Source organism: Zeus faber (assembly GCF_960531495.2).
Source record: "Zeus faber genome assembly, chromosome: 10".
In the NCBI taxonomy this organism is placed as follows: domain Eukaryota; kingdom Metazoa; phylum Chordata; class Actinopteri; order Zeiformes; family Zeidae; genus Zeus; species Zeus faber.
The window spans coordinates 16,511,192-16,536,065 of NC_137199.1; the positions used below are offsets into that span (position 1 = coordinate 16,511,192).

At 44.4% G+C, this 24,874-nt stretch overlaps 2 protein-coding genes across 2 annotated transcripts in view; one reads left to right on the forward strand and one right to left on the reverse strand.

Moving 5' to 3' along the window:
* Window positions 1-42: 42 nt before the first annotated feature.
* ppid (peptidylprolyl isomerase D) lies at window positions 43-11,114 on the reverse strand. Its single transcript, XM_080007680.1, has 10 exons — window positions 10,958-11,114; window positions 10,086-10,226; window positions 8,006-8,112; window positions 6,779-6,967; window positions 4,717-4,839; window positions 4,404-4,510; window positions 3,318-3,465; window positions 2,462-2,548; window positions 998-1,040; window positions 43-495 (listed from the first exon to the last, which is right to left on the reverse strand). The coding sequence occupies exons 1-10, from the start codon at window positions 11,040-11,042 to the stop codon at window positions 407-409; spliced, it is 1,119 nt and encodes a 372-aa protein (XP_079863806.1). The 5' UTR covers window positions 11,043-11,114; the 3' UTR covers window positions 43-406.
* Window positions 11,115-22,012: 10,898 nt separating this feature from the next.
* The window catches only part of rapgef2b (Rap guanine nucleotide exchange factor 2b), a 124,906-nt gene continuing 122,044 nt past the window's right edge, over window positions 22,013-24,874 (forward strand). The window contains exon 1 of the mRNA XM_080008289.1: window positions 22,013-22,095. Within this exon, the coding sequence (XP_079864415.1) occupies window positions 22,027-22,095 (69 nt within the window). The 5' untranslated portion in view covers window positions 22,013-22,026. The remainder of the gene's footprint in view (window positions 22,096-24,874) is intronic.

A 24,874-nucleotide genomic window follows, 5' to 3' on the forward strand; every position in this document is an offset into this window, starting at 1 on the left:
AGCGGTGTTGCAGTCGTATTATCAGAAGGCCTCAGACAGTAGAATAGTTTCCTTGTTTTATTCAGTTTTGCCTTTTTGTAAACCAAACAACAGTGTGTTATGTAGCCGACAGCAAATTCAGAAACACTTGAACTTTAACCGCATTGTAGAAAAACAAAAACCAGCCAGTAAACAGCAACGTGTCAAACTGTTCAATGAAGGAATTGCCGGAATTAAAATAAATAACCAAGCAGGTTTTTCAGCGCTTTGTTACTCAAACTACAGGAGACAAAAACAATCTAGTTCCTCACGCAGATCCAGCCTTTTCCCGTCACAGGAAAAGAAGAACAAATACACGTTAACGTTTCTGTGTTTTGGGCGTTCTGGATCTTACTGCGGCGGCGCTTCCCGCTGAGAGGTGGAGGCTCTACGCAAACATCTTGGCGTAGATCTTCTTCTCCTTTTCCTTCTCGTCCTTGACTTTCATCTGGACTTTCTTCATCTCGCTGCCGATCGCTGTCAGAGGACGGAGGAGCGTGGTTTCCATTAAACCAACCATCTCTAACATCTTACCACTCTGCTGCACCTTACCATGGAAACTCATTGTTTTTTTGTGTCTTGAATAACAGTCATTTTATTTGGAACTGTTTTAGGGGGGGATTTAAATCATGGTTTTTTTTTGTTTGTTTTTTTACTATCCACACTAGAAACGGTGATATTACCGTTAGTTCAAGACACATTGAAATAAATACGAGACCCCTAGAAATGTAGATTTAATGAGTTATTGAGCTGCAGCAGAGAGCTACGAACAGTTGTAAATGATGAAACCAACATTTTAAGAAGGCCTTGGTTGAACACACCATTTGTGCAATCCAGCTAAAGGACTTTGAATCAATATCTGCCATTATATCTTCCCTCCCAGGCAATTTGGTGTTAGAATTCAAGAAATAACGACCCCCGAAGAAACACGTTGGCGCAGGCGATGGAGGAATATGAGATGAAAGTCGACGGCTCTCACCTTTGTCTTCCGGTGTGATTTCCTGAGCTTTCTTCAGATCGATCTGAAACACAGCAAAGAGGGTGAGGGAACAAAAACGCGGCTTTATTCTTTCCCTCGCAGTTCAATCAGTGCAACCGGATTGTGTTTTTGTCAGCTGACCCAAAGACACCTCCCTATGTGCTGAACAGTCGTTCTACAGCATCACTCAGTAGGATCTGTGTCGGATGGATTACTCTAAATCCAAGAATTCGAAACAGCGAAAAACTGGTGTCTACTACACTGCCTGCATATTGTGGTTTAATAAACTGCCCCTGGCAACCCTGGGAAAATACTGAGTTCAACAACAGTATAACAGGTCGTCTATGACATCAGTCATTCACATCATATGTGAGCGACTTCTGCTAACTATATACAGTATACACACTCATGTAGTATTACTATATACAATATACACATTCAACTCATTAGGAGAAACTCCTTGAAATGCATCATCTGGTGAAGTTACCGAACATGTTTACCAACTAGAGATGCACTGATTGCAATTTTCTTGACTGATTCAGATTTTCTTTTTTCAAAGGCTGGGGTGCACATATTATCATTCAATTGTTCATAATAAAACATTAACTATTAAATATATTTTACATGGTCGTCTGATCATCCTGAGTTTATATCTGAGATCGGAGAAATCAAATTGTCTTGTCATTTGGTCTAAATGTGAATATCTACTGTACGTCAATGACAGCTGCACATACGGACCACTGCAAGTGAGAATTTAACTGGAAGTACCTCAAAACAGCCGACATTTTCTTTTTTGAGCGTCAATTACCTTACATTGCGTTGTATCAGGTTTGAGTATCTGAGCATTTTTACAAGGACCGTACGTGAGCACAGTACAGGGCGTGTAAATTTGACCGACACTGATCGGCCGGTCATTGGTCATGGCTGATCAAGCTGAAAACCGGCCAATCGGTGCATCACACGTTTTATATGTAACATTACACATTATCACATTTTCATGCTTTATTATTACTCCGCCACGATGCAGCGTTACACCTCGGTGGACGTTGAGTGAGAGGAGAGGGGTTAGAGAACCACAGGTCATAGCATCTGGTCCAATCCGAGGAATGTACTTTAAATACGCAATAAATGTACAAAATCGTACAAGTATAAAATAAAGCAGAATCCAGCCTTCGCTCTCGCGAAAGTTTGTCTCGTCCTGATCCATTGACATGTGTTTTGTTTTGGGAAAGGCGGACCCCACCACCAACAATAGGAGCAGCATATAGAGGAGCAAATGCATTGAATGGCCCTTTCCTATAGAGTGTCGGCTGAATAAATATGGGCTCAGTGTGGGGTTTTCACAAAATCTTACAGATTACTACTTTAACATCTTTTAATGTGGCATCAAGGCTGTATGTTGTACTTTAAGTTACTGATCCATTAAATTACCAGACTGTGCAGGGTGGAGGGTGGGGTGCTTACCATGGCCAAGTTGTAGTCCTTCAGGCCCTGCCAGGCCTGAGCTCTACGGAACAGAGCTTTGGTGTTGGACTGGTTGAGCTCCAGCGCCTGCGGGGGAAACAACACGCAGAGTTACCAGCTTGATGGAGCAAGGTTCCTGGTCTCTCCAGGACGTTGTCACATTAAACACCACGCCGACGCTCAGACCCCAGAAGGAACGAGGACGTACAGATTGTTACTTAGAGTCCCACACCTGCTGACTTTTACATTTCTGACCTCACAAAGTTACAGTGAAGCTGTGGAGAACTAGAAAAGGCGAAGAGTGACAAGTCTAATCAAGGGGTTCGGAGAAGCAGGTTTAAAATTCAGAACAATAAATAAATATGGTATTAGCGCTGGGGGTTGGGCAGGATTTCACTATTAAATACAACTCAAATGGGATATTGTTCAGAATTGTACATCCAGATAGTGACATTTTATACACCATGAGAATTGCAAAGACATTTCCAGTTATACCAAATGTGATTACAAAAAAGATTTTACAGAACAAATTCAGTCTTAACAAATAAATTAAAAATACTTAATACAAGTGTAAAATGGTTTCATAACTTCCAAACAAAGTATGGATATTCAATATTGATTCAGAAATTGAAACAATAGAATCACGTCGTCGTCCCACACCCAAATATTTATTCAAAAATGGATATTGTTGCACATTGAATAGAAGAATTAGTCAGAGGAAAATTAATGTTTTCCAGGAGCTTTTGAGCAATTTTGAATTATTCCAAGATTGAAAAGTAAAACACATTATGAAATTCCAGGTTTTGGAATTTGGGAAATCTCCCACAAGCAACTAGTAAGAGAAGTCCTACTGCACCTCGTTGCAGCTCTCCAGTGCCTCCTGCCAGAGCTGCAGCTTCAGCTTGCAGGCCGCCGTGTTGAGGGTGCAGCTCAACACAATGGGCTCCAGGCGCTGACGTAGCTCCTCCTCCTCCTCCAGCAGCTCGCCGCTCACCTCCAGGTAACTGTGGGCGGAGGAAGCAACACGCGGGGCGGGGCAGGTCAAACCAAAAGTCCAAGCGGCGTCATCCTCCCAGATATCTCCACCCCCGACCCTGCCGCAGCTGACAGTTATTATGAAACCTCAAGGATTATATTTCATACGTTAAACCTTGGAATGCACTCGATGCGTCAAGATGGACCAGGGCAGTTGGTTTCTTTCTTTGGTTGTCAAAAAAAAAAAAAACCAAAAAACCCCCAAAACACTTCATTGTTAACGCATGGTTTTTCAATTTGTTGAACCTTATTTTGTTCTTTCGGGCGTCAATTACAATCTACATCGACCAGATAAGGCCAGGGACACCACGACGACGGCTGCAATGCCTTTCAACTTTATGCGAATGAGCAGCGCTGGGCGACAGCCAATAGGAGGGAAGTTACACTCTCAATGGCGCAGATCCTAGGAAAATGGACGCCCGGACTGCTGCGTGGTCCTATTGTTTTAAATGGAAAACGTCCGTTAAACTATCGATAAAATAGAACATGACATTTTATATTTCTCCAAACAGGAAAACGGCAAGATTACTTATATAATCATTTCGAGATGTTATTTATTTTGCTAAGTAAACAGCTCCACCGTTTAAATAAATAAAAAGTACACATTGCACCATCTATCTATACAATGTCTATTAAACATGGAAAAGGGGAGAGGTTTAAAATGTTTGACACGCCCACAGAAGCCACGGCGACTACGTGAGAGCTGCTTGGCTTCACGCGGGTGTGGCCCCAGCATTATTTTCTGGTATTCTGTCACTCTGCAGCCGGCAACTCCCACCAACTGAAGTACTGAATCGGCTTTTCAACACCGGCTGAGCCTTGAATTTTGTAATTAAGGGTATTGATTTTGGACGGCCTCATTTAAAGACAGGTTTCCAGCGGGGTCTCGCAGCCAGGCGTGCTGTACCTCAGGGCTTTGGAGTATTTCTTCATGGCGGATTTCCAGTCCTGATTCTTAAAGAAGTTGTTTCCAATGTTCTTGACATCTTCAGCGACTGCGAGGACACTTTCCACCTGCAACAACAAAGAAAGAAAAAGATCAAATGCCCGGTTTGCGGACATTTTATTCTGTATATTATATAAATAGACTATAATGTGAGCTTCCCTTTCTCAAAAAGGAGATTTAATGCTTTGTCCCATTGGACCGGATTGAAGCACAGTGAGGAGGAGCAGCAGAGTGGCATCAGAATAACCAAACCCGTATTCCAACGAATACGTACGTCTTTGAAGTCGATGTCCGAGTCCACCGGGAAGTCTGGGTGGGTGTCTCCGGATCCATCGCTGGGGGCTCCGCCCCACTCGTCTCCGTCCTTGTGCTCCCCACAGTCGGAGATGACACATGGCTGTGGACACAACAACACACCATCATCGGCACCAGGAGGTTCATTCACGTTGCATATTGATGAGTCAGATTGGTGAGAACAAACACATTCAACATTTTTGACAAATCCCAGCCTCGTTTTAGAGCACTGCATAGCAGACTCAGTACGTAGCGATAGCCTTCTCTGTTGAATCCGGTTACTGTGCCATTTTAATCCTGCTCTTCAGCGCCACATTTGAAACAATCCACCATGACATTCTTTAAAAACGCCTGAAGGGCCAAGTGTCAAAATGGTTAACCTCCTTACCTGAGAGAAAGCACCTCTTCTTTATCCCCTGCTCCCGTTAAATGTGGCACCGCCCAAATCTCCATTTTAGGGCTGCTTTTATAGTCATTACACACGCTTCACCATGGCTCTATCCTATCTCTGTTAGGTGGATGGCACACAGCTGTACCGACCAGCTAAACCCAACAGCACCTGCTCACTGAACAACGTCTTTAACTGTGTAGAAGACATCCAATGCTGGATGGCGACAACTTCAACTAAATGAAAACAAAACTTAAGTGATGATATGTGAGCGACCCAGCTTTGGTGACAGCTTGGTCCCCGGACTGTAAATTTGTAGGATGTAGTTAGAAATCTCGGTGTCTTCTTTGACCCGTCTTTGAATTTTAACAAGTCAGTAGTGAAGGATTGCAAGGAAGCATTAACCAGCTTAGAGCCAAATTAAAGCAGTTTTTATCTCATAAAGAACAGTTATCATGCTTTCATCACCTCTCGGCTGGTTTACTCTAATTCCATGTAAATGGGGTTGGCCCATTCCTCCCTCTCCCCACTACAAATGGTTCAAAACGCAGCTGCTGGATTTTTAACTGTGACAAAGAAAAGACAACGCACTTGTTCTGTTGCACTTGGTTGCCAGAATTAATTTTAAAGTTGTACTATTTGTTTTTAAATCAGAGATGGACAAACCACGATATAATAATGATCTGTTTATCCCATATTCTGCCCCATGGTCACTGAGGTCATCCTCACCGCTCCCCTCAGTCCCAAAAAAAACACTCTCCGTTTGCTGCCCCCAGGCCCTGGAATAATCTACCTACACCCCATTGACGATTTGAAATCCAATTTAAAGACCCGCCTTTTTCCTATTGCTTTCAGTTCAGTCTTGAGTCGTTTCATGTGTTTTCAATTTGAGTCTTGCCTGTTGTGGATTATTCCTTTTACTCATCTATGTTACTGCAGTTGTAGCTTGGGTTATGTTTTTGTTTTCTATTTGTTTTTTATTTTTCCTATGTTTTTTCCTCTTCGTCCTACTTTGAACTCGTATTCATTCATTTTATTCATGCATTGTTAATCCATCTGCCTCGGCTGGAAAGCACTTTGGGTCAACTACTGTTCTTTTTTAAATGTGCTGTATAAAAGTAAATTGACTCGACTACAGAAAAGTGGCAGAGTGGAGGTTTGAGACACACTGTCCTTGCGCAAGTCCCATCTCCACTCAGAATGACTTAAAAAAAAAAAAAAGCTTTTTTTGGATAGTGGTGCAATAACAAATAGGGCTATGAGAGATAAAGTGGAAAAAAAACCTGATTCTGGAAAAATTATGTTACGATTAACAAAAGGTTTTTTTCAAGGACTTTTTCCGCACTTCAGCACAAAAGAGGCTATTTTCACGGTATTTCAGTATGAAATTCAAGCACTTCAAGCATCTCAAGGATCCATTAAAAACTCTGACTATGGTGGCATTTTGTTGTGAGAAACAGTTGCGTAACTTCCTAACAAGGTATTGAATATCGATATTATGGCTTTCAAGATGATTCAGAAATTGAATTGAATGAACAGAATTGAATCACATGGATCACTTTTAAAACTTTTTTTTAACTCAACACCACTTTCCACATCCTCTCTTTGTACCAACATTTAAGTTTAATTGATCATAACAACTGCATGTGCTGACCTTGACAGGGAGGTCCTCCTCCGTCTCCATGGCCTCCAGCATCTTGACCACGCCGAAGCCCTTCAGCACCTGTCCGAACACCACGTGCTTGTCGTCCAGATGTGGCGTGGGCACCGTGGTGATGAAGAACTGGGAGCCGTTGGTGTTGGGCCCGGCATTGGCCATGCTCAGCAGACCCTCCTTGTCGTGCTGCACGGACCATCAGACCAGAGCAGATGAACACGGAGCAGAGGAACAGAGGGCAGTGAGGAAAGAGTAAAATAATAATCTACTGTGTCAAATTACCATTACTAACCCAGTTGTGCTGATATATTAAATAATGGTTTCAATATGAACTATTTCCCCATTTTTTTTTTTTTTTTAACAGATGGGGCCGACACAATCCAATTTAATATTGGAGGTCGATACGGATTCAGTCATCGGATATCGAACCAACGTCTCCAATCCACGCGCCCATCCGAATTCCATCGCTTGGGCTGGACCATGAATCAGCCGTTTTATTTGGGTAATTTAATGGTACGCCTCCTCGAGAATTCAACTCGGCAAATAATGGAACTGGCAGTTGGCAGCGGCCACTCAGCCGTGTTGGTCCTCAAAATAAGACGTTATGATTCTGACGTTTATAATATGCACTGCTATAGAGCCACTGGGAGTTGTAGTTCCATTCGTGACGCGCCACACTGATAGGAATCACCCGATGAGGAATAAAAACTACACAGATACGCCCTTTGGCTTGCCGGTTGTGTGCGGTTTAAAAAACAAATTTATCCTATGTCAACATCGCCGCCATATTGGAACAGGTGAGACTGGCCGGTAAACAAATAAGTAAAAGGGGGAGCTGTGGTTTTTCTGGATTAAATGAACACTACAACATTCGCATTTCTAAATCCATTTTGATTATATTCAAGGGTTCTACGTTCAAAACCTGTTTGTATGTGAGGGTAAAATGTGAGGTGTGTGATCCTACTTAACATACAAGTCAAATAAATTGCTTTGGAATACATTTAAATGTAATGAATTTTTGTATATTATTTACTCATAATAAAAAGTACTGTGTGGTTTACTTCAGCTTTATGTAACCTTACACGTAATACCACCAACAACAATCTAAGTATGAAGGAAGGAATCGGTACGTCCTTGTTGAATATTATCCAAACAACCGCTCGTCCAATCTACTTCACACTTGGCCTTTGTGTCTCAGCAGCAATTCCAAATGAAAACCTTTACCTTGTAATGGAAGTTTTCATCCTGGAACTTCTCGCCGTAGATGCTCTCGCCTCCGGTTCCATTCTGGTTGGAGAAGTCTCCTCCCTGGATCATGAACTTCTTGATAACTGCGCACACACACACACACACACACACACACACACACACACACACACACACACACACACACACACACACACACACACACACACACACACACACACACACACACACACACACACACACACACCTTTTAGAGGATATCGTGCCAGGCCAGATTTCAGTGCCTGGGTCCTGCCCACATGTATATGGATATATTTGGAAAGTGTTTTCTTTGCTTTTGGAGCAATGCCTTCCACAGTGGAGGTTTTTCCAAAACTCATGTTTGTCTTCGTGTCTCCACTAGGGGGTTAAAAGTGCTCCAACTTTAGAACAACATCCAGTGTTTTATATGAACATTATGAAGAGGCTCAATACGCTGCGCCTAATTTTCTTCAGTGGTGTTTGACATTACCGCCCCCTACAGGCCTGACATGCTTATGTAAGCGTTTTAAATAGTTGCGGTGTTCTCATGTTTTATGTGAATTTTCAGAAATATCCATATACATGAGGCCAAGGCCTTATATACGCTTACAACCAGCGAGGCATTTATTAGAACTGAAATTAAAATGTCAAATTAACACATGAATTAGTGCGTCGGCAGCCTTTTCAGAGTCCAGTCCCACCAACACGTACCCAAGGCTACAGTTCCCACAGTCTTTACAGCATCTCCTCAAATCCTGCCTCCATGCTTCTCTCCTCCTTGCATGTATTCCACCTCCTTCTCCAAGCAAGCAGCATGCTTTTTTGTGCTCTTTATTGGTACTTATTTTATTAAGCCTACGTAAAACGTCTACATTATTTGTCTGGTAACCCTTGGTTGTTATACATGTTCAATATTAGACAATTGGGTCATTCTTAACTCAGTTGCGTTTAAAAGTGGTTTCATACATGGAGGAAACAAACAAAGATAAATACATCTAAAATAAGAGGGGAAAAAAATAATAAACCCGGCTCCAATTTTCTGAATTAGGTTTGTATTTACCATTTTCCATGTAGGTAAGAAACTTCTAAGGTAGGTAAGAAATCTTTCTCTATAGGATTACATTATATATTTCTTTATTATTATTGCATGATGTGAATATTGAGCGGCAGGTATGTGCAGGTGTGCGAGCAGCTACCCCTTTGCCCCATGGTGCCCTTTTTATCAGACGTGTGTTTTTTTTTGGAAGTGTGAATGGGCATCGAAGTAGCGGATTGACTGGGCAACATATATTCCAGAGGAACGTGTCTTCGGAGCACCTGACCTGCCTCGTTTGCCTGGAGCAGCAAAACACCTAGAACCGGAGCTGGTGGTCCATGTGCCTTTTCATTTGAGAACCTCGAAAAATGTTGAGCAGGAACTATATATATATATATATATATATATATATATATATATATATATATATATATATATATATATATATATATAACATTTGCATAACAGGTTTTCAAAAATCAAGTTTTTTTCAAGAACTTTTCAAGCACTTCAGCACAAAAGGGGCTATTTTATTTAAGGTAGTTCAGAACTTCAATTTCTGAGGATTAAATCCAAGCACTTCAAGAACCCCAAGGACCTGGTAAGAACCCTGTTATTAAGCTGGCACGCCAACATTTTTTCACACACACAGCGATGTGGGTCTACTTAGTGAGTTAGCTTTATATATACACATATATCTAGTGGTCTAGTATATCGAGTGGTCCCAATGTTCACCTTTGCTTTATTATTGATGCAAACTGGCAGCTTAGTGATGAGGAGACTATTTATTGTTGGTTGCCATGGTATCGCTTATTTTTACCATTCAATTACTAACCAGCACCACTATTTTCCATTTGGAGAAAAACTGAGGGGGAAGGCATGGAGTGAAATTGGTTGGATGGACTTCAAATTAGACAAAACAACTTTAAAAAATTGTGACACTGGGTTGTAATATTGAATTGCGATATTTTGCGAAAATTACAATAGTAAAAAGACCACAATGTAAATAATTCCTGCAGCTAGATATCATCCAACACTCACTCCTGTGAAAGGGACATCCCTTGAAGTGCAGTGCTTTTCCAGTGGATTGGCCGATCCCCTTCTCCCCGGTGCACAGCGCCCGGAAGTTCTCAGCGGTTTTCGGTGTGAAGTCAGCAAACAGCTCAAAGACTATTCTGCCAACTGAGGGGAAAGAAAAAGAAGTGAAGATGTTAAATGGTGACTCGATCCCCATAAAATCAAATAGAATCGTTGGTTCCATGTAAGCTAGCAAAACACCACACAATATACACCATAAATGTTAACAGAGAATTTCGAAAAACTATACAATAACTAAAAAGTTGAAAAAAAAACAAAAAAAAAACAATAGAAAAATATGGCAATATACAATAAACCAAAAAAGATTAAACAAACCTCTGTGTCAACAACTCAAATTCTTACAAAACTGGGAGATTTTGTTTAAATACACATGACAAACCATTTATCAATATGCAGTCAGTGCAAATAATATGACTGCTGAATAACGTCGTCTAACCTAGCCCTGCACATTAAATCCATCAGTAATTTCGCATTATTCACGTTTTGCACCAAATTGGAACCCGTTTAATCACTATCCACAACACGTGGGTCATTATTATATTCAGAAAATCTCTCGAATAAAATAAATAAATATATATATATATATATATAGAGTTGGAATTAAGTCTCCTGGCCTCAACACCCCTCAAAAACACAACTGATCAAGACACATTTAGGTTGTCATCTGTTTTTAAATCGTAAAAAAAAAAAACCCAAAAACGTTTAAATCACAATTAATCCGTGGTTGTGACGTCACCGGCATGGACGCACCGTGAGTTAGCAGGAGGAGGCTAAGCTAAGCTAGCAAACAAACGGGTCGAAACGCAGCCTCTGACCTCTCTCTCCGCCGATGTCCACGTCGAAGAAGACGCGGGGGTTGTCGGCGTTGGACGGCCGGCTGGACGGAGTGGCGTGGGACATGTTTGGGCACAGAAAGTGGAGTTTGCCGCTGCTTCTTCGCGGCGGCAGGACACGAGCGGCGGGTGGGTTCAAAAATCTTGTACGACGCGAGACTATCGCGATAGGTCGTAGGCGTCCACAGCGCCACCCAGCGGCGAGGGCTCGTCCGAACAGTGACGCGCTGCGGGCTCTCACGTCGAGTGTGTTCAGTTAGAAATTATACTGACGAAATGATACTATCAAAGTTAAAATCACAATACTGTCGGTGTTCACAGCAATAAATTTTTGATGGATAATTAATAATTAATTCATTGTGATGTCTCCATTTTTAACAACAACAATGTTTAAAATGTTCTGCTGATTATGTTATGCTTTAATTTACATATATATGTGTTATACACACACACACACACACACACACACACACACACACACACACACACACACACACACACACACACACACACACGCACACATATCTTACATATATATATTTTTGTAGTAACTGCAGGGGAATAACGTTGATCAGCCAAAGCATGAAGCTATGGGAAAGGGTAGTGGAGGCTCGGTTAAGAGGAGAGGTGGGGGTCAGCGAGCAGCGGTATGGTTCCGTGCCGGGAAAGACTACTACAGATGCAATGTTGGCTTGAAGAATGCTGAGGGAAAAGTACAGGGAAGGCCAATGGCAGTTGCACTGCGTCTTTGTGGATTTAGAGAAAGCGTATTATAGGGTGCCGAGAGAGGAAGTGTGGTATTGCATGAGGAAGTCGGGGGGTGGCAGAGAAGTACGTAAGAGTGGCACAGAATATGTATGAGGGCAGTCAGACAGTAGTAAGGTGTGCAGTAGGCGTGACAAAGGCATTCAAAGTGGAGGTGGGATTGCATCAAGGATCAGCTCTGAGCCCTTTATTGTTTGCAATGGTGATGGACAGGTTAACAGATGAAATAATGCAGGAGTCTCCGTGCACTATGATGTTCGCAGATGACATTGTGATCTGTGGCGAGAGTAGAGAGCAGTTTGTGGGGAGCCTGGAGAAGTGGAGGCATGCATTCGAGAGAAGAGGAATGAAAGTCAGCAGGAGTAAGACAGAATACATGTGCCTGAATGGGAGGGAGGGTGGCAAAAGGTGAGAATGCAAGGAGTGGAGGTGGAGAAGGCGGATGAGTTCAAGTACTTGGGTTCGACCATCCAAAGCAGTTGAGAGGGCGGGAGTGAGGTGAAGAAGAGAGTACAGGCAGGGGGGAGTTGGTGGAGAAGAGTGTCCGGAGTGATCTGTGACAGAAGGGTTCCAGCAATAGTGAAGGGGAAGGTCTCCAGGACGGTGATGAGACCAGCCATGTTGTACGGTTTAGAGGCGGTGGCACTGACAAAAAGGCAGGTGGCTGAACTGGAGGTGGCAGAGTTGAGGGTGTTGAAATTTTCTCTGGGAGTGAAAGGATGGACTGGGAAATTGGACAGGATTAAGAATGAGTACGGTAGAGGGACAGCTCGGATTGGACGGTTTGGTGGAAAAGTGAGAGAGGCGAGATTGAGATGGTTTGGACACGTGTGTCGGAGGGATGAGAGTTAGATCGCAAGAGGAAAAAAGGAAGGCCAAAGAGAAGGCTTATGGATGTGGTGAGGGAGGACATGCAGGCGGGTGGTGTAAGGGAGGAAGATGCGCAGAACAGAAGGTATTGGAGGCAGATGATCCGCTGTGGCGACGCCTAATGGGAGCAGCCGAAAGAAGCAGATATATATATATATATATTTATATATATATATGTGTGTGTGTGTGTGTGTGTGTGTGCGCGCGTGCGTGTGTGTGTGTATATATAATGTAAATATATATAGAGAGGGGGGGGTGTGAAAGAGGAAGGGACTTTGAAATATTATAGAGAAATGAAATGAGAGATTGTATATGTGTATATAGTGTATATATATTTATACAGTGTGTGTGTATATATATATATATATATATACAGCAGCGATGGCGTCCAGCGACGTGGATCCAGAAAAGCAGGCAGGGATGTGGAAGGAGAGATGGGAACGATGGGCTCTGACGTCCAGTAATTAGACAGCTCCCTGGAAATAGCACAGACCAGACCGAATAATCGAATGACATTGCACAAGAGCGTGCATGATTGTGTGTGTGTGTGTGTGTGTGTGTGTGTGTGCGTGTGTGTGTGTGTGTGTGTGTGTGTGTGTGTGTGTGTGTGTGTGTGTGTGTGTGGGCGCGTGCGTGCATGCGGCTTATTGTCCCCCGAGGGGAAGCTTTCAGATTGGGACAGGCAATGATCACCAATAAATTGAAGTAAAGTCTTGGTGGAGGCTCTTGTCTTGGTCGGATGATTATCAGGAAAACGTCGCTGTCCCCGACCGGGGTGTGTGTGTGTGTGTGTGTGTGTGTGTGCGTCCGTCTATCTGTCTCCCTTTTAATGTCTTCTGCCCCCGGGGGGGGATCAGCAGCCGCTCCTCATAAACAAACCCAAGTCTAGATGTCCGACAGTCAGGGGAAATGGAGCCACCTCTGATTCCTAATAACCTCCTGGTGATGCCAGCGGTATCTCCATCTGCGCCGAAATGCGAATCCAATAGGCCTCCCATCTGGGTCACGATTTAAAATTAGTTTCTCCATTGTGGCAGTTTGATGAAACTGATTTGTGCTGTGTGTGTGCTTTGATACGTACGTTGGTCTTAAAGTGGTAATCCGAGAGATTATTTTGGTGAGTTTCGTTCAATGTATTTGCCTTCTGCGTGTTGCTCCTCTTTATGCCGTTTCCGTCGTCGGTGGCGGGGTCCGCCACGCTTGCAGGAAGTGAAAGGCCGTGGTCAGTAAACCGTCGACACGGATGAACGCTGCGGTTTCAAATGGAGTTTAGGGACTTGTAGTGAACCCCCCTCTCAACACAGGCGATCTGACGGATTACCACTTTAAAATCAAATGCTACTTGTCGTAATGTTAACAATTCATCTATAAAAACAATAATAAGACATATGACATATGACATTATCCTCAACAGCCAATGAGCTGGTGGAGACATCGGGGATGAGACGTACACACACAAACTTATCGATTTATGTTTATAAAGGAGACGATTCTCTGTTGAGTGGATCGGTGCATGTTAATAGTTGCGTGCTCGCACAAGCAGGCCAGGCCATATAAAAGACACAGTAGGCTTCTGTTTTTAAAGCCTTTTTTAGGGGGAGAACGGATGTCGAACACAACGCGAAACAAATGGCTCATATAAAACTGGAGCCTCCGGACGCCTTGGGTCGGACATCTGCTGGTGTCTGCTGCTTCTGGATGTGGCGTTCTTCCTGGAGGGAAAAAATAAAAATTAAAAAAAACAGCACTTTATTTTTATAAACCCAACGCCGCAATCTGATTACGGGCACATTTTTTAAAAGCGAAACAATAGCTGCACTGATGAGGGCGATCGATAATTGTGTGCGGCACGTTTTTTCGTGTCGCTCGCAGGCCAAAAAACGGGAAACTTCACAGAAAAGCAAACGTTCCCCGTGGCGTCGGCGATGGGAGACGGACGGCATTCCGAAGCCGCGCGTCGTCTTCAGGTGGATGTGCTTGTTTCCAGAGAGAGGAGGAGATTTCTCCCCCGCGGTGTCCTGAAGAACCAGCCCCCCTCCCCCGCAGTGTCCCCTGTGCAGAGTAAACACAGCTCAACCAGGAAAATGAAATATTAACTACATCCAGCGGCCCCGGGAAAGGAGGGAGGCCAGAGGGAGGTTGGTCCTCCCAGAAAATAACAGTAAGGACACAGGGAATATAAAGTGCAGTGAAGACAGAAGAGGGCGGTGGTTCGGGGAGGTAGAGCGGGTCGTGCAGTGATCGGCAGATTGCCGGTTTGATCCCCGACTCCTCCAGGTAGCGTGCCGATGTGTCGTTGAGCAAGGCACTGAACCCCCTAACTGCTCCCCGGCGCCGCTGCATGGCAGCCCACCGCTCCTAGAGACGTCAGTTACTCGGATGTGAAATGCATTTTGCTGCCTCAGTACTTGTGCAATGACAATTAGTTTAATCTAAATTTTAGGCGCTTTATGGACCAAATTTAAAATGCACTTTCCAGTCGATTTGCCATTGCACTTCGGTTCAAACCCCGTAGTAGTCAAAGCACCGACGAGAGCTTGGGGCGAGCCTTGGAGCTCGGTTACTGGGTCTACAGGAGTGGAATGTATACTGTACACGGGCTGTAAAAACAGACCAAGTGGCCTGGAGCTACACGACGCCAGCCTTTTGTTTCCACCGGCTTTGTTTGCAAAAAGCACGTCGGTATCGGACCGCACTGGGAGCCAGATATGGCTGCAGCTATTTAAGTAGCAGAGGCGCAGTGTCTCGGGACATGCTGGGCTAAAAGGTTTTATGTGGAATGGTTTTTACGAGGCAGAAACATCTGTAAATAATATAATTTTTTATGAATTAATACTTTGGAAAATGGTCCAAAAACATCATCTTAACAAGGTTTTAATGAACTAAAATTCCAATCCAAAAATCTGAAAATTTAACCGGAACTGGTAAGTAATGAGGGACATTTTTGGGGGGAAGAAAAAAAATCTGGATATGTGACCTAAAATCTGAAAAAAAAAAGAAAAAGAAATTCGAAATTAATTCAGCTCATACTGGGATGTGTGCTGCGAATATGAAGTGAATCAAAATATTGAAGATGATCAAAGAATATAGTAAATGGCCACAATGGGAGAAATGTCATGGTTTTTGTGCATTGGTGTCTCATTAAGCGACATTAAGCTCTATTTTGTGGTATTTCCAGGTGACATAAAAAAAAAAAAAAAAAAGTATTTTCTTTCTTCTCTCATCTCTTTCTTAAAAATGTCAAAGATTTTGATCAACGTCAACCGTGTTTTTACCTTTAAGATTTCTGAATGTCGCAGCGTCTCCTATCTACTGTATGCTGGAAACTTTAAACACCAGTCGAAGCCTTTTTGATATTTGAGGCCGTGGAAAAAAAAAAAAAGTCGTGAATCATGAAAACGTTGCTTTTGGGGGGATGAAAATAAGTTGTGACCGGCTGACTTACCGACTTGTTATCGTGTGCGAGGTGCCCGGGTCCAGGCGGGCCCGCCTCGGGTTGGGGCCTCCTGCTGGTCCGCTACCTGCGGCGCTGCATTCCTGCATGAGGGGAAGCGTTGCATTATGAATGAGGGGAAACAGATGACTTACAACGCGGCCACTCAACGCTCCGCGGCCCCGAGATGTTATCAGATGCTCATTAGACACGGAGCCGACATGCGGGAAACATGACGCTCAGGCGGTGCTGGGAGACGGAGCCAGACCGGGCCACTCAAGTAAAAGCTAAACTGACCCCAAAAGCTACTTGGGTATCAACAATAAAAGTATTTGTTCAAAATTAGGACATCACATTTTGGTATGAAGACACGTTCCATCCTTAATACGTAAAACTCTGTTGAGTTAAACTAATAGAGTTGATCATCCCGTTAGGTTCACTATATTTCAACCCAGAACTTATTATTAAAGTGTTGGTGTCCATCATTTATAACTGTTCATATCAACAACCTCGCTGAACGCTTTACTGTTGAGAGACTTACCACTCTGCTGCAGAGACTTGCAGAGACTTACCGCTGTGCTGCAGGGATTTACCACTGTGTTGCAGGGACTTACCACTGTGCTGCAGGGACTTACCACTGTGCTGCAGGGACTTACCACTGTGCTGTGATCCTTTGCCCCATTGGACTGCATTCAAGCACAGTGAGAAGCTGCAGCAGAGTGGTAAGTTTCTCACTTGCAAAGCATTGCTAGAGCTGCAACCAATGATTGTTTTCATTATTCATTATTCTCTCGATTATTTTCTTGATTAATCGGTTAGTTGTTTTGTCCATAGAATGTCGCTGTTTCCCAAAGCCCAAGGCGACGTCCTCAAACGTCTTGTTTTGTCCACAACGCAAAGATTTTAATTTTACTGTCATACAGGACAAAAGAACCAGGAGATATACACATTTAAGAAGCTGGAATAAGAGAATTTGAAAATGTTCGTCCTAAAAAATGACTCCAAACTATTAATCGATTATCAAAATTGTTGCAGCTTAATTTAGTAATTGGCAACTAATCCGTTAATCGACTTATCGCTGCAGCTCTAGTCGTTGCGCTGAACAGTAATATAAATTATGGGAACCAGGGTTAAAAAATGGCAAAACCTTGCAGGCGAAACAGATACATGATATAGCAAAGTAAAAAACAAGATATTTGGCTTTAAATGTCATGGACAAAAAGTTAAAAGTTTCCTGGATTACTGAACTACTCAAGTAAAGTACAAATACCTCAGTATTTTACTCAAATATGGCACTTGACTTGAGAATACTTTCCACCGGTGGCCTGGGTGGAGGAAGGTTCTGAGAAATGTTGTCTTACTTACTGCGTGTTGTGGAACACCTGGTTCACACTCTCCTCTAGTGCCTCCCCAACGTCGATTTTCTGCCAAAACCAATTTTGAGCACATTTAGTTCTGAGGCAGGATCTAGAGCAACAATTTGGATTTGATAATTATAACAACATAGAAGTACGAGTAACACATTTAATCTGTTTGCTCAATGCATTTATCATGGAGCAAAAACTTACGTTATGTAGGTTTACACCATATACGGTATCAATCCTAGTTCTGGCAACATTTCCATTTTCTGGAATATCTCTCCTATGAAATAACCTCCTGAGTCATTCCGTGACATGGGCGCCGTTTAGCCTTTCTATTTTCTGAATTTTTAATCACAAAGAATCAATGAAGGATGGATTTTTTTTGGCATTTTATATTTTCCCACCTCAGGCAAAAAAAACAACTAACAAAAAAAGCCTTATTTATATAAGCCATTACCGGAGCAAAACTGAGACACACAAACAACTCACCAAATTTAATTTGTTTTTATGTTTCATTGATATGCTGTGTGAAATTGTCATGGTAATACATCTTTTATTCTGTAATATTTGGGATGCAACTCTGGTGACTATATACATGACATGAAAGTAAACAGCAGCCATTTGAAAATGTATATTATTTAAAAGTTGTTTTCGAAAATATATTAAATATACAGATTATTGTTTTTTATCCACTTTTGTGCACCCAAGTGGCATTCCTTTCATCCTCTCCTGAAATAACTCTCTCGGGGAACATCTCTCCTCGGGATATGTACTGTATCCTATCAAGTATTCCTCCCACAGCCGTGGTTCTCAATGTGGGGTTCGGGGACCCCCAGGGGTCCTTCAAGAGGTTCCACGGGATCCCCAGCAAAAAGATGACAGGTCAAATCCACAATTATGGGGACTGTTTTGATCACAGCTTCTCTGATAGACAGGTGTGGCCCTTTGGATGAAATCGTGCAATAACAATAACGATCTTCTCCGATTGGGATCCCACGAAAATGATCCCACCAAACAGGGTCCGCGGCCTCGATGCAGATCTAATCGAGGATCCTCGATATGAAAAGGAACGACTTTCCGAGGGAACGTTGAAGGGAAATGTTAGGCTCTGGGTGTAACCCAATGGCAGTGTTTTTATTTTAAGGTTGAGTCGAGGCGGCCTGTCGTGTCTTTTGTGTCATAACGTTTGAGATAAAATGTTAATTTGCCTCACACCAAGCCCGTCCCTCCTCCCTCTCCATTAGCTAAACCATCCCATTAGTGTCGCTCTGCTCGGGGAGGATCCTACCTTGATTTGCATATCGCTGTGCAGGGCCCCGCTGTTCAGCAGCTGGTTGTAGCGCCAGCCCCAGCCGATCCCTCCCATGTAGCTGTTCTTGGGCAGCGGGGCCGGGGCCCCCGGTGCCGCCCGGAAGAGGTAGGCCAGGTCCCCCGTGGCCTCGGGCGACGTGGGGCCCGTGCCAACGTACCGGGGGAAATAATTAGATCTCGGTCGGTAGTCGCCGACTCCATCTGGGCCTGGTCAGAGCCAGAGGAGGTGCGAGAGGTGGTGGTTCAGGTGAAGAACCAGACTGTGAATACTCTTATTAGAGAGTTTGATGGGACGTCGGACAGATGCATAAACTGTTATCTAATGGGATTATTGTTGAGAATCTGTAAATAGAGAGACAGACAGACAGACAGACAGACAGCGGGGCAGGCGGGCGGGCAGACAGACAGACAGACAGACAGGGGGGCAGGGAGACAGGGGAGCAGGCAGACAGACAGACAGACAGACAGATAGATAGATAGATAGATAGATAGATAGATAGATAGATAGATAGATAGATAGATAGATAGATAGATAGACAGACAGACACTCCCAGATAGATAGATAGATAGATACATAGATAGATAGATGATAGATAAATGCATCATACAAATCCACAGACAAGTATTGAGAAGGTTAAGAGGTTCTATGTTATAAAATGTGCAAAAGACAAAAAGGCCACTGAGAAAAAGTAGAAATATGTGTGGAAACGTGCAACTGTTTTCAAAATAGTCTAATTTCAGATCTATATCAACTAAATTCCACACAGATCCATGTCTCCTGACCAACATGATGGTTAACAAACTTAAATAAAAACAACAAAATCAAACTACAGAAACACAAAACAGACGCTGAAAGCCCTCATATGGAGGAAGCCTCCACCCGACCCACCCTCCTGTCTCACCTGTGAAGAAGATCCTCTGGCCCGGCGCCGCCTTGGCTTCGTCCCCGCGCCTCATTACGAGCTCTTATCGCTTGATTTGGGATTATCTGGAGGCCGGAGGGCTCGACAGGTGACAGGACACACCTGGGGTGCTAACCTGAGCCCTATGGCCGCCGGGGGGGGGCAGAGCCGGTCGTCATGGCAGCCACTGTTGCCATGACGACCTGTGTTTGCTTTTTTGTCACATCACAGAGTTTAACACAGAGTTGAACATGGTTTCTGCTAGTGACCTTATTGATTAGATAGATAGATAGATAGATAGATAGATAGATAGATAGATAGATAGATAGATAGATAGATAGATAGATACTGTAGATAGACAGACAGACAGACAGACAGACAGACAGACAGACGGATGGACAGACACTCCCGGAAACAGATTGCGGGATTACAGCAGCACATATAAAAAATAGCAATTATAATAATTATAGTAATTACAATAATTATAATACAGTAATTAACGGGATAAAAATCTAGAATATCCTGTGGTTATTTCCTGGTGTGATTTTCTTCTGTTATTTAGTTGTTGAAATAGTTGAACGGAATGGAACAAAATGCTTTGATTGTTTTGATGAAGAAAGGCCTCAAGACTGTATCACACGCAGAGTGCATTTTTTAAATGGGACGAACCTGTCTCATGCTCGTTCATAGACACATCTATGACCTACAGCACCGGTGTCGCGCCAAAAGGTGATCGTTCGCCAAAAAGGGATTGCCGCCGGCTGGGTGGGTTATAATCATTAAAATATAACCCTCATGAATGAAACCAAGTCATTTTGAGGCAGAGACAACCTTTCAGTCACATGGTCGGAGCTGCAGTCGTTCAGTTTTGGCAAATGGAAATGAACAACTGCATTTTATGGTTTGGGGAGTGCACAATTGCATTTATGAGTTGAATTGGCCCTTTAAATGTTTTTCAACCGGTATAAAGGAATGGATGGGCCCTTATCTGTCAAATATAACCATCAAGAGTGAAATCAAGTCATTTTGAGGCAGAAACAACCTTTCGGTCACAAGGTCGGAGCTGCAATCCCTTGTTGGCAAGGGGAAAATGACATATGACTGGCTTTGGCCCCTCAAATGTATTTCAACAGGTAAAAAGGACTGAGCGGGCTGCATTCGTTAAAATATAACCCTCATGAATGAAACCAAGTCATTTTGAGGCATAATTAACCTTTTGATGACAAGGTACAGGCTGCAATCATTTTTGGCAAGTGCAAAACTGAATTTTATGGTTAGACAAGTGCAAAACTGCATTTTATGAGTTGTATTGGTCTTTTGAATGTATTCCAACTGGTATAAAGGAATGGATGGGCTGTAATATGTCCAATATAACCATCAGAAGTGGAATCAAGTCATTTTAAGGCATAAATAACGTTTCAGGGACAAGGTAGACGTTACAATCACTTTTTGGCAAGGGGAAAACTGCATTTTATGAATTGTGTTGGCCTTCTAATATGTCAAATACAACATATATACATACATGTTTATATAGATATAACCATCAAGAGGGAAATAAACTAATTTTGAGGCATAAATAAGGCTTCGGGGACAAGGCAGATGTTGAAATCACTTTTTGGCAATCAGTTTCTGACACTCACTTTCTGACGGACGATCACTTTTTGGCACGGCCCCCCGTCTCCCGCGGGTGTCATTCCCCCGCCCGGCCACTAGATGGGGCCGAACCACCACCCTCTTCCGCCGCGCTTTGTCCTCCGGCTCCACCCCCCGACAGCCTCCCCCCGGGTCGGCGTCCGTGGTGGAGACACTCGGCGGCACCACGGCGACACGGCCGGCCCCCCGCTCCCACACCCTGGAAGAGGAAAACACCGACAAAACCCTCCAAAAATAACAACCCCCGCGCGGCATGGCCTACCCCGGACCGTCTCCCGCCGCGTCCGGATAACTTCGCTTGGAACCCGGACGGGGCTTCCCATCGCGGGGATGGCTGAGCACGGAGGCTCCGGCGGTGGAGTCTACTCACCCTAACCCACGAACCCCCGTAACCCCCCCCCCCCCGGCGCCCGCCCTAAACAACCCCCGCCGGTCCCCCGTCCGCGGAGGAGCTCCGACCCCAACCCGTGTGTGTGTGTGTGTGGACCGGAGGCGGCCCGCTTGGGGACCCGACCCGCTCCGCCCCGGCCCCGGCTCGGGCTCGGCCCCGGCTCGGCCCCGGCTCACCCGACACAAGCCTCCCCCCCCCCCGCCGGGGCGACTCTGAACCGGGAAGAAAGAGGAGCGCGGACCCGGGGAGGGGGACTCATTCCTCCGCCTGAAGACCCTCCGCGGATGTTCCCGGGAACGCGGCGGCTGAAATAAGGAATTCGACCCGTTTTTGGTTTGGCCCCGAACTCTCCGCGCTCCACAACAATGGCGTCCTATGTGGACCACAGCTTTCGGCAAGCTGTGATGATGAACCCGGCGGAGAGGACGCAACAGGTCGGGACAATCGCTTTATAAGCTCCGGCATTGTCGCCCCCGACCCCGTAGCCGTGTGCCTTTTCACTGCCAAAAACCTTTCTCGGTCCCCTTCCCCACATCGCGGTGTTGTTTATGTGAGTGTTGCCATGCAGCTTGGCCCCGTCCGGGGGTACTCCAGCTCTTTTGGGGGAGATTTCACCGGAGCTAGGCTAGTTGATCCCCTCTCCAGCCATGCATTGAGCTAACACATTTAGCACGAGTTGCCGGAAGGTGTATTATCCTTATTTCACAGGAGCTAGGCTAGTTGCTCCCCTTTGCAGCCATGCATTGAGCTAACACGTTTAGCACGAGTTGCCGGAGGGTGTATTATCCTTATTTCACAGGAGCTAGGCTAGTTGATCCCCTTTGCAGCCATGCATTGAGCTAACACGTTTAGCACGAGTTGCTGGAAGGTGTATCGTCCTAATTCCGCAGGAGCTAGGCTAGCTGATCCCCTTTGCAGCCATGCATTGAGCTAAGAGAGTTAGCACGAGTTGGCGGAAGGTCTGTTATCCTTAATTCACAGGAGCTGAGCTAGTTGATCCCCTCGGAAGCCCTGCATTGCGCGAACACGGCATGAGTTGCTGGAAGGTGTATTATCGTAATTTCACAGGAGCTAGGCTAGCGGATCCCCTTTGCAGCCATGTATTCCGCTAACACAGTTGGCATGCAGCCTGTCCATGTCACTGTACTGGACACACTAGGGTGATATTGCTGTTGGTTCTGGGTGAGATAGACCTGGATTCCCCCTTTTTTTAGGATCCCCTATCAGACCCCAAACCTCCAAAACACTGGGCCTTCAAAACAAACCCGCCCCCCATTCCTCTGTGGTGTAACCACCCCGGCACAGGCCCGCTTGTAGTGTTGATTTCCAAACCGTTGGAATGCGTTAAGAGGCTTTTATTTCACGATTGGTTGAAAAACGACTACTGAGAAATAACCGTGGGCATCGTATTTCTCTCTTTTCCTCACGACCACTAATTGGTCGCCCAAGCGGGATGTTGTCATTAGTCCATCAGCAGCCCCTGACACCAGCCGTACATTTTCCACTGGGTAGTCTGGCGCGCTGGAGCGGCACGACACGATTTGGGCCGTGGAGCCCGTTCACAGTGCACATGATAAACTTCCTGGCCTTTTCCATCGACGCTCATACAAAATAGGCGTCAGCATTGAACCTTGAAGGGGTACGGTGGGTTGTCAGACCCCAACACTCTCTAAAATTATAATAATATATCAATCATTTCCTCCGTGGCGTGCAAACTTGTACCTCTGGTGACAAATTTGTACCCCGCTGGTACAAAAAGGGCATGAATTTGGCTTTTACTGGCCACTGCCGCCATGACAACGCCTTGGCACCCCTGATGCTGGGGTCACACCGCCAGGGCTTCTGGGCCCCTGGCGCGTTGGCCCAAAATCGACCGGCTGTTCTGGGCGGGCCAAACATTTCAAACCTCTCTCCCATCCGTGTTTAATATACATAATATAGATAGATGGTGCCGTGTTTTTATTAAAATGGTAGTTTGTTTACTTGGCAAAATAAAGAACCTCTTCAAAAATAAATGACGTCAATAATCTTGCCATCCGTTACTTACAATAAAGAATTGTCCTGGTTGGGCAAGCATAAAATTACGTGTTCTTTATTTTATCGATAGTTTAAGTGACGTTTCTCATTTAAAATAATAGGAACAATGCAGTGGTCCGAGCGTCCAATTTCTGTGGATCAGCGCCATTGAGAGCCTATCTTCCCTCCTGTTGGCTGTTGCCCGGTGCTTAGCGCTGCTCATTTGCATAAATAAATCCCGCCAGTCAACACCGCTTTATAAATGAATCGATTTTACGACTTCAAATCAAATAATTTCCGTTTGTGAACAATAAGTAGCAAGTGCAGCCGCTTTAATTGACATTTCACTAAAATAAAATTATGATAATAATACAAAACAAATATGTCAAGCAGGTCTAAATAAATGATAAAGTTTTCTGGTGTTGCCCGTCTTCGTCTGGACGTCTCGTCGACATATTTCACACAATGGATATTGACCATCTGCTTTGGGTCGAAAGTAAAATATCAAAAAAATCCCCACCAAACTATATATGTATGTGTCCCCACGACACATCATCTTTCTGTTTCTCCTCAGAGTTCGAGACGCTGCTCTGTGTTTACTGGGTTTACAAGCACAACCGGTCCACAAGGGAGGGGGCGGGGCTTTGTTCTATATCGACAAACTTGGTTGGTCAGAGGTGAAAGGTCAGCTTTAGATCGTCCAAACTGATTGGCTTTCCGTTGCAACTTGCCGAGTGCCGAAATGAACAGATCTGCTGAATCTTTTACCAAAATGATTGACACTCTTTTAATTCCGACACTGAGGAAACAAATATGGCGGCGATTACGTTTTATCGCCGTCGTTGATTCAAATTGTGCTTAGAGGGAATTATTTTCACCGGACACCATGACCGGAGAGATTTAAATATGTCCGACTTCAACAGATTTTCCAGCTCAAAAACCGCCAATCACCTGTTTCCTGATTCTTTTCTAACCCTGCCTGTCATAATGACCACAACCGCACGCTGCTCTACCTTAGGTTGTTTTTGGATATCAGCACCTCGCAGAACCTTTCCTTGGAGGTGTCTAGCTGTCAGGTGAGGCTGTTTATTTGAACGGAGTTGGCAGGCGCTCTTTGCGGGGATTAGCTAACGGCCGGGCCGTCCTTTCTCTCTGGAGACCGAGCTTCATGTGACCCCGGGGCCCCTCTCTGTTGTC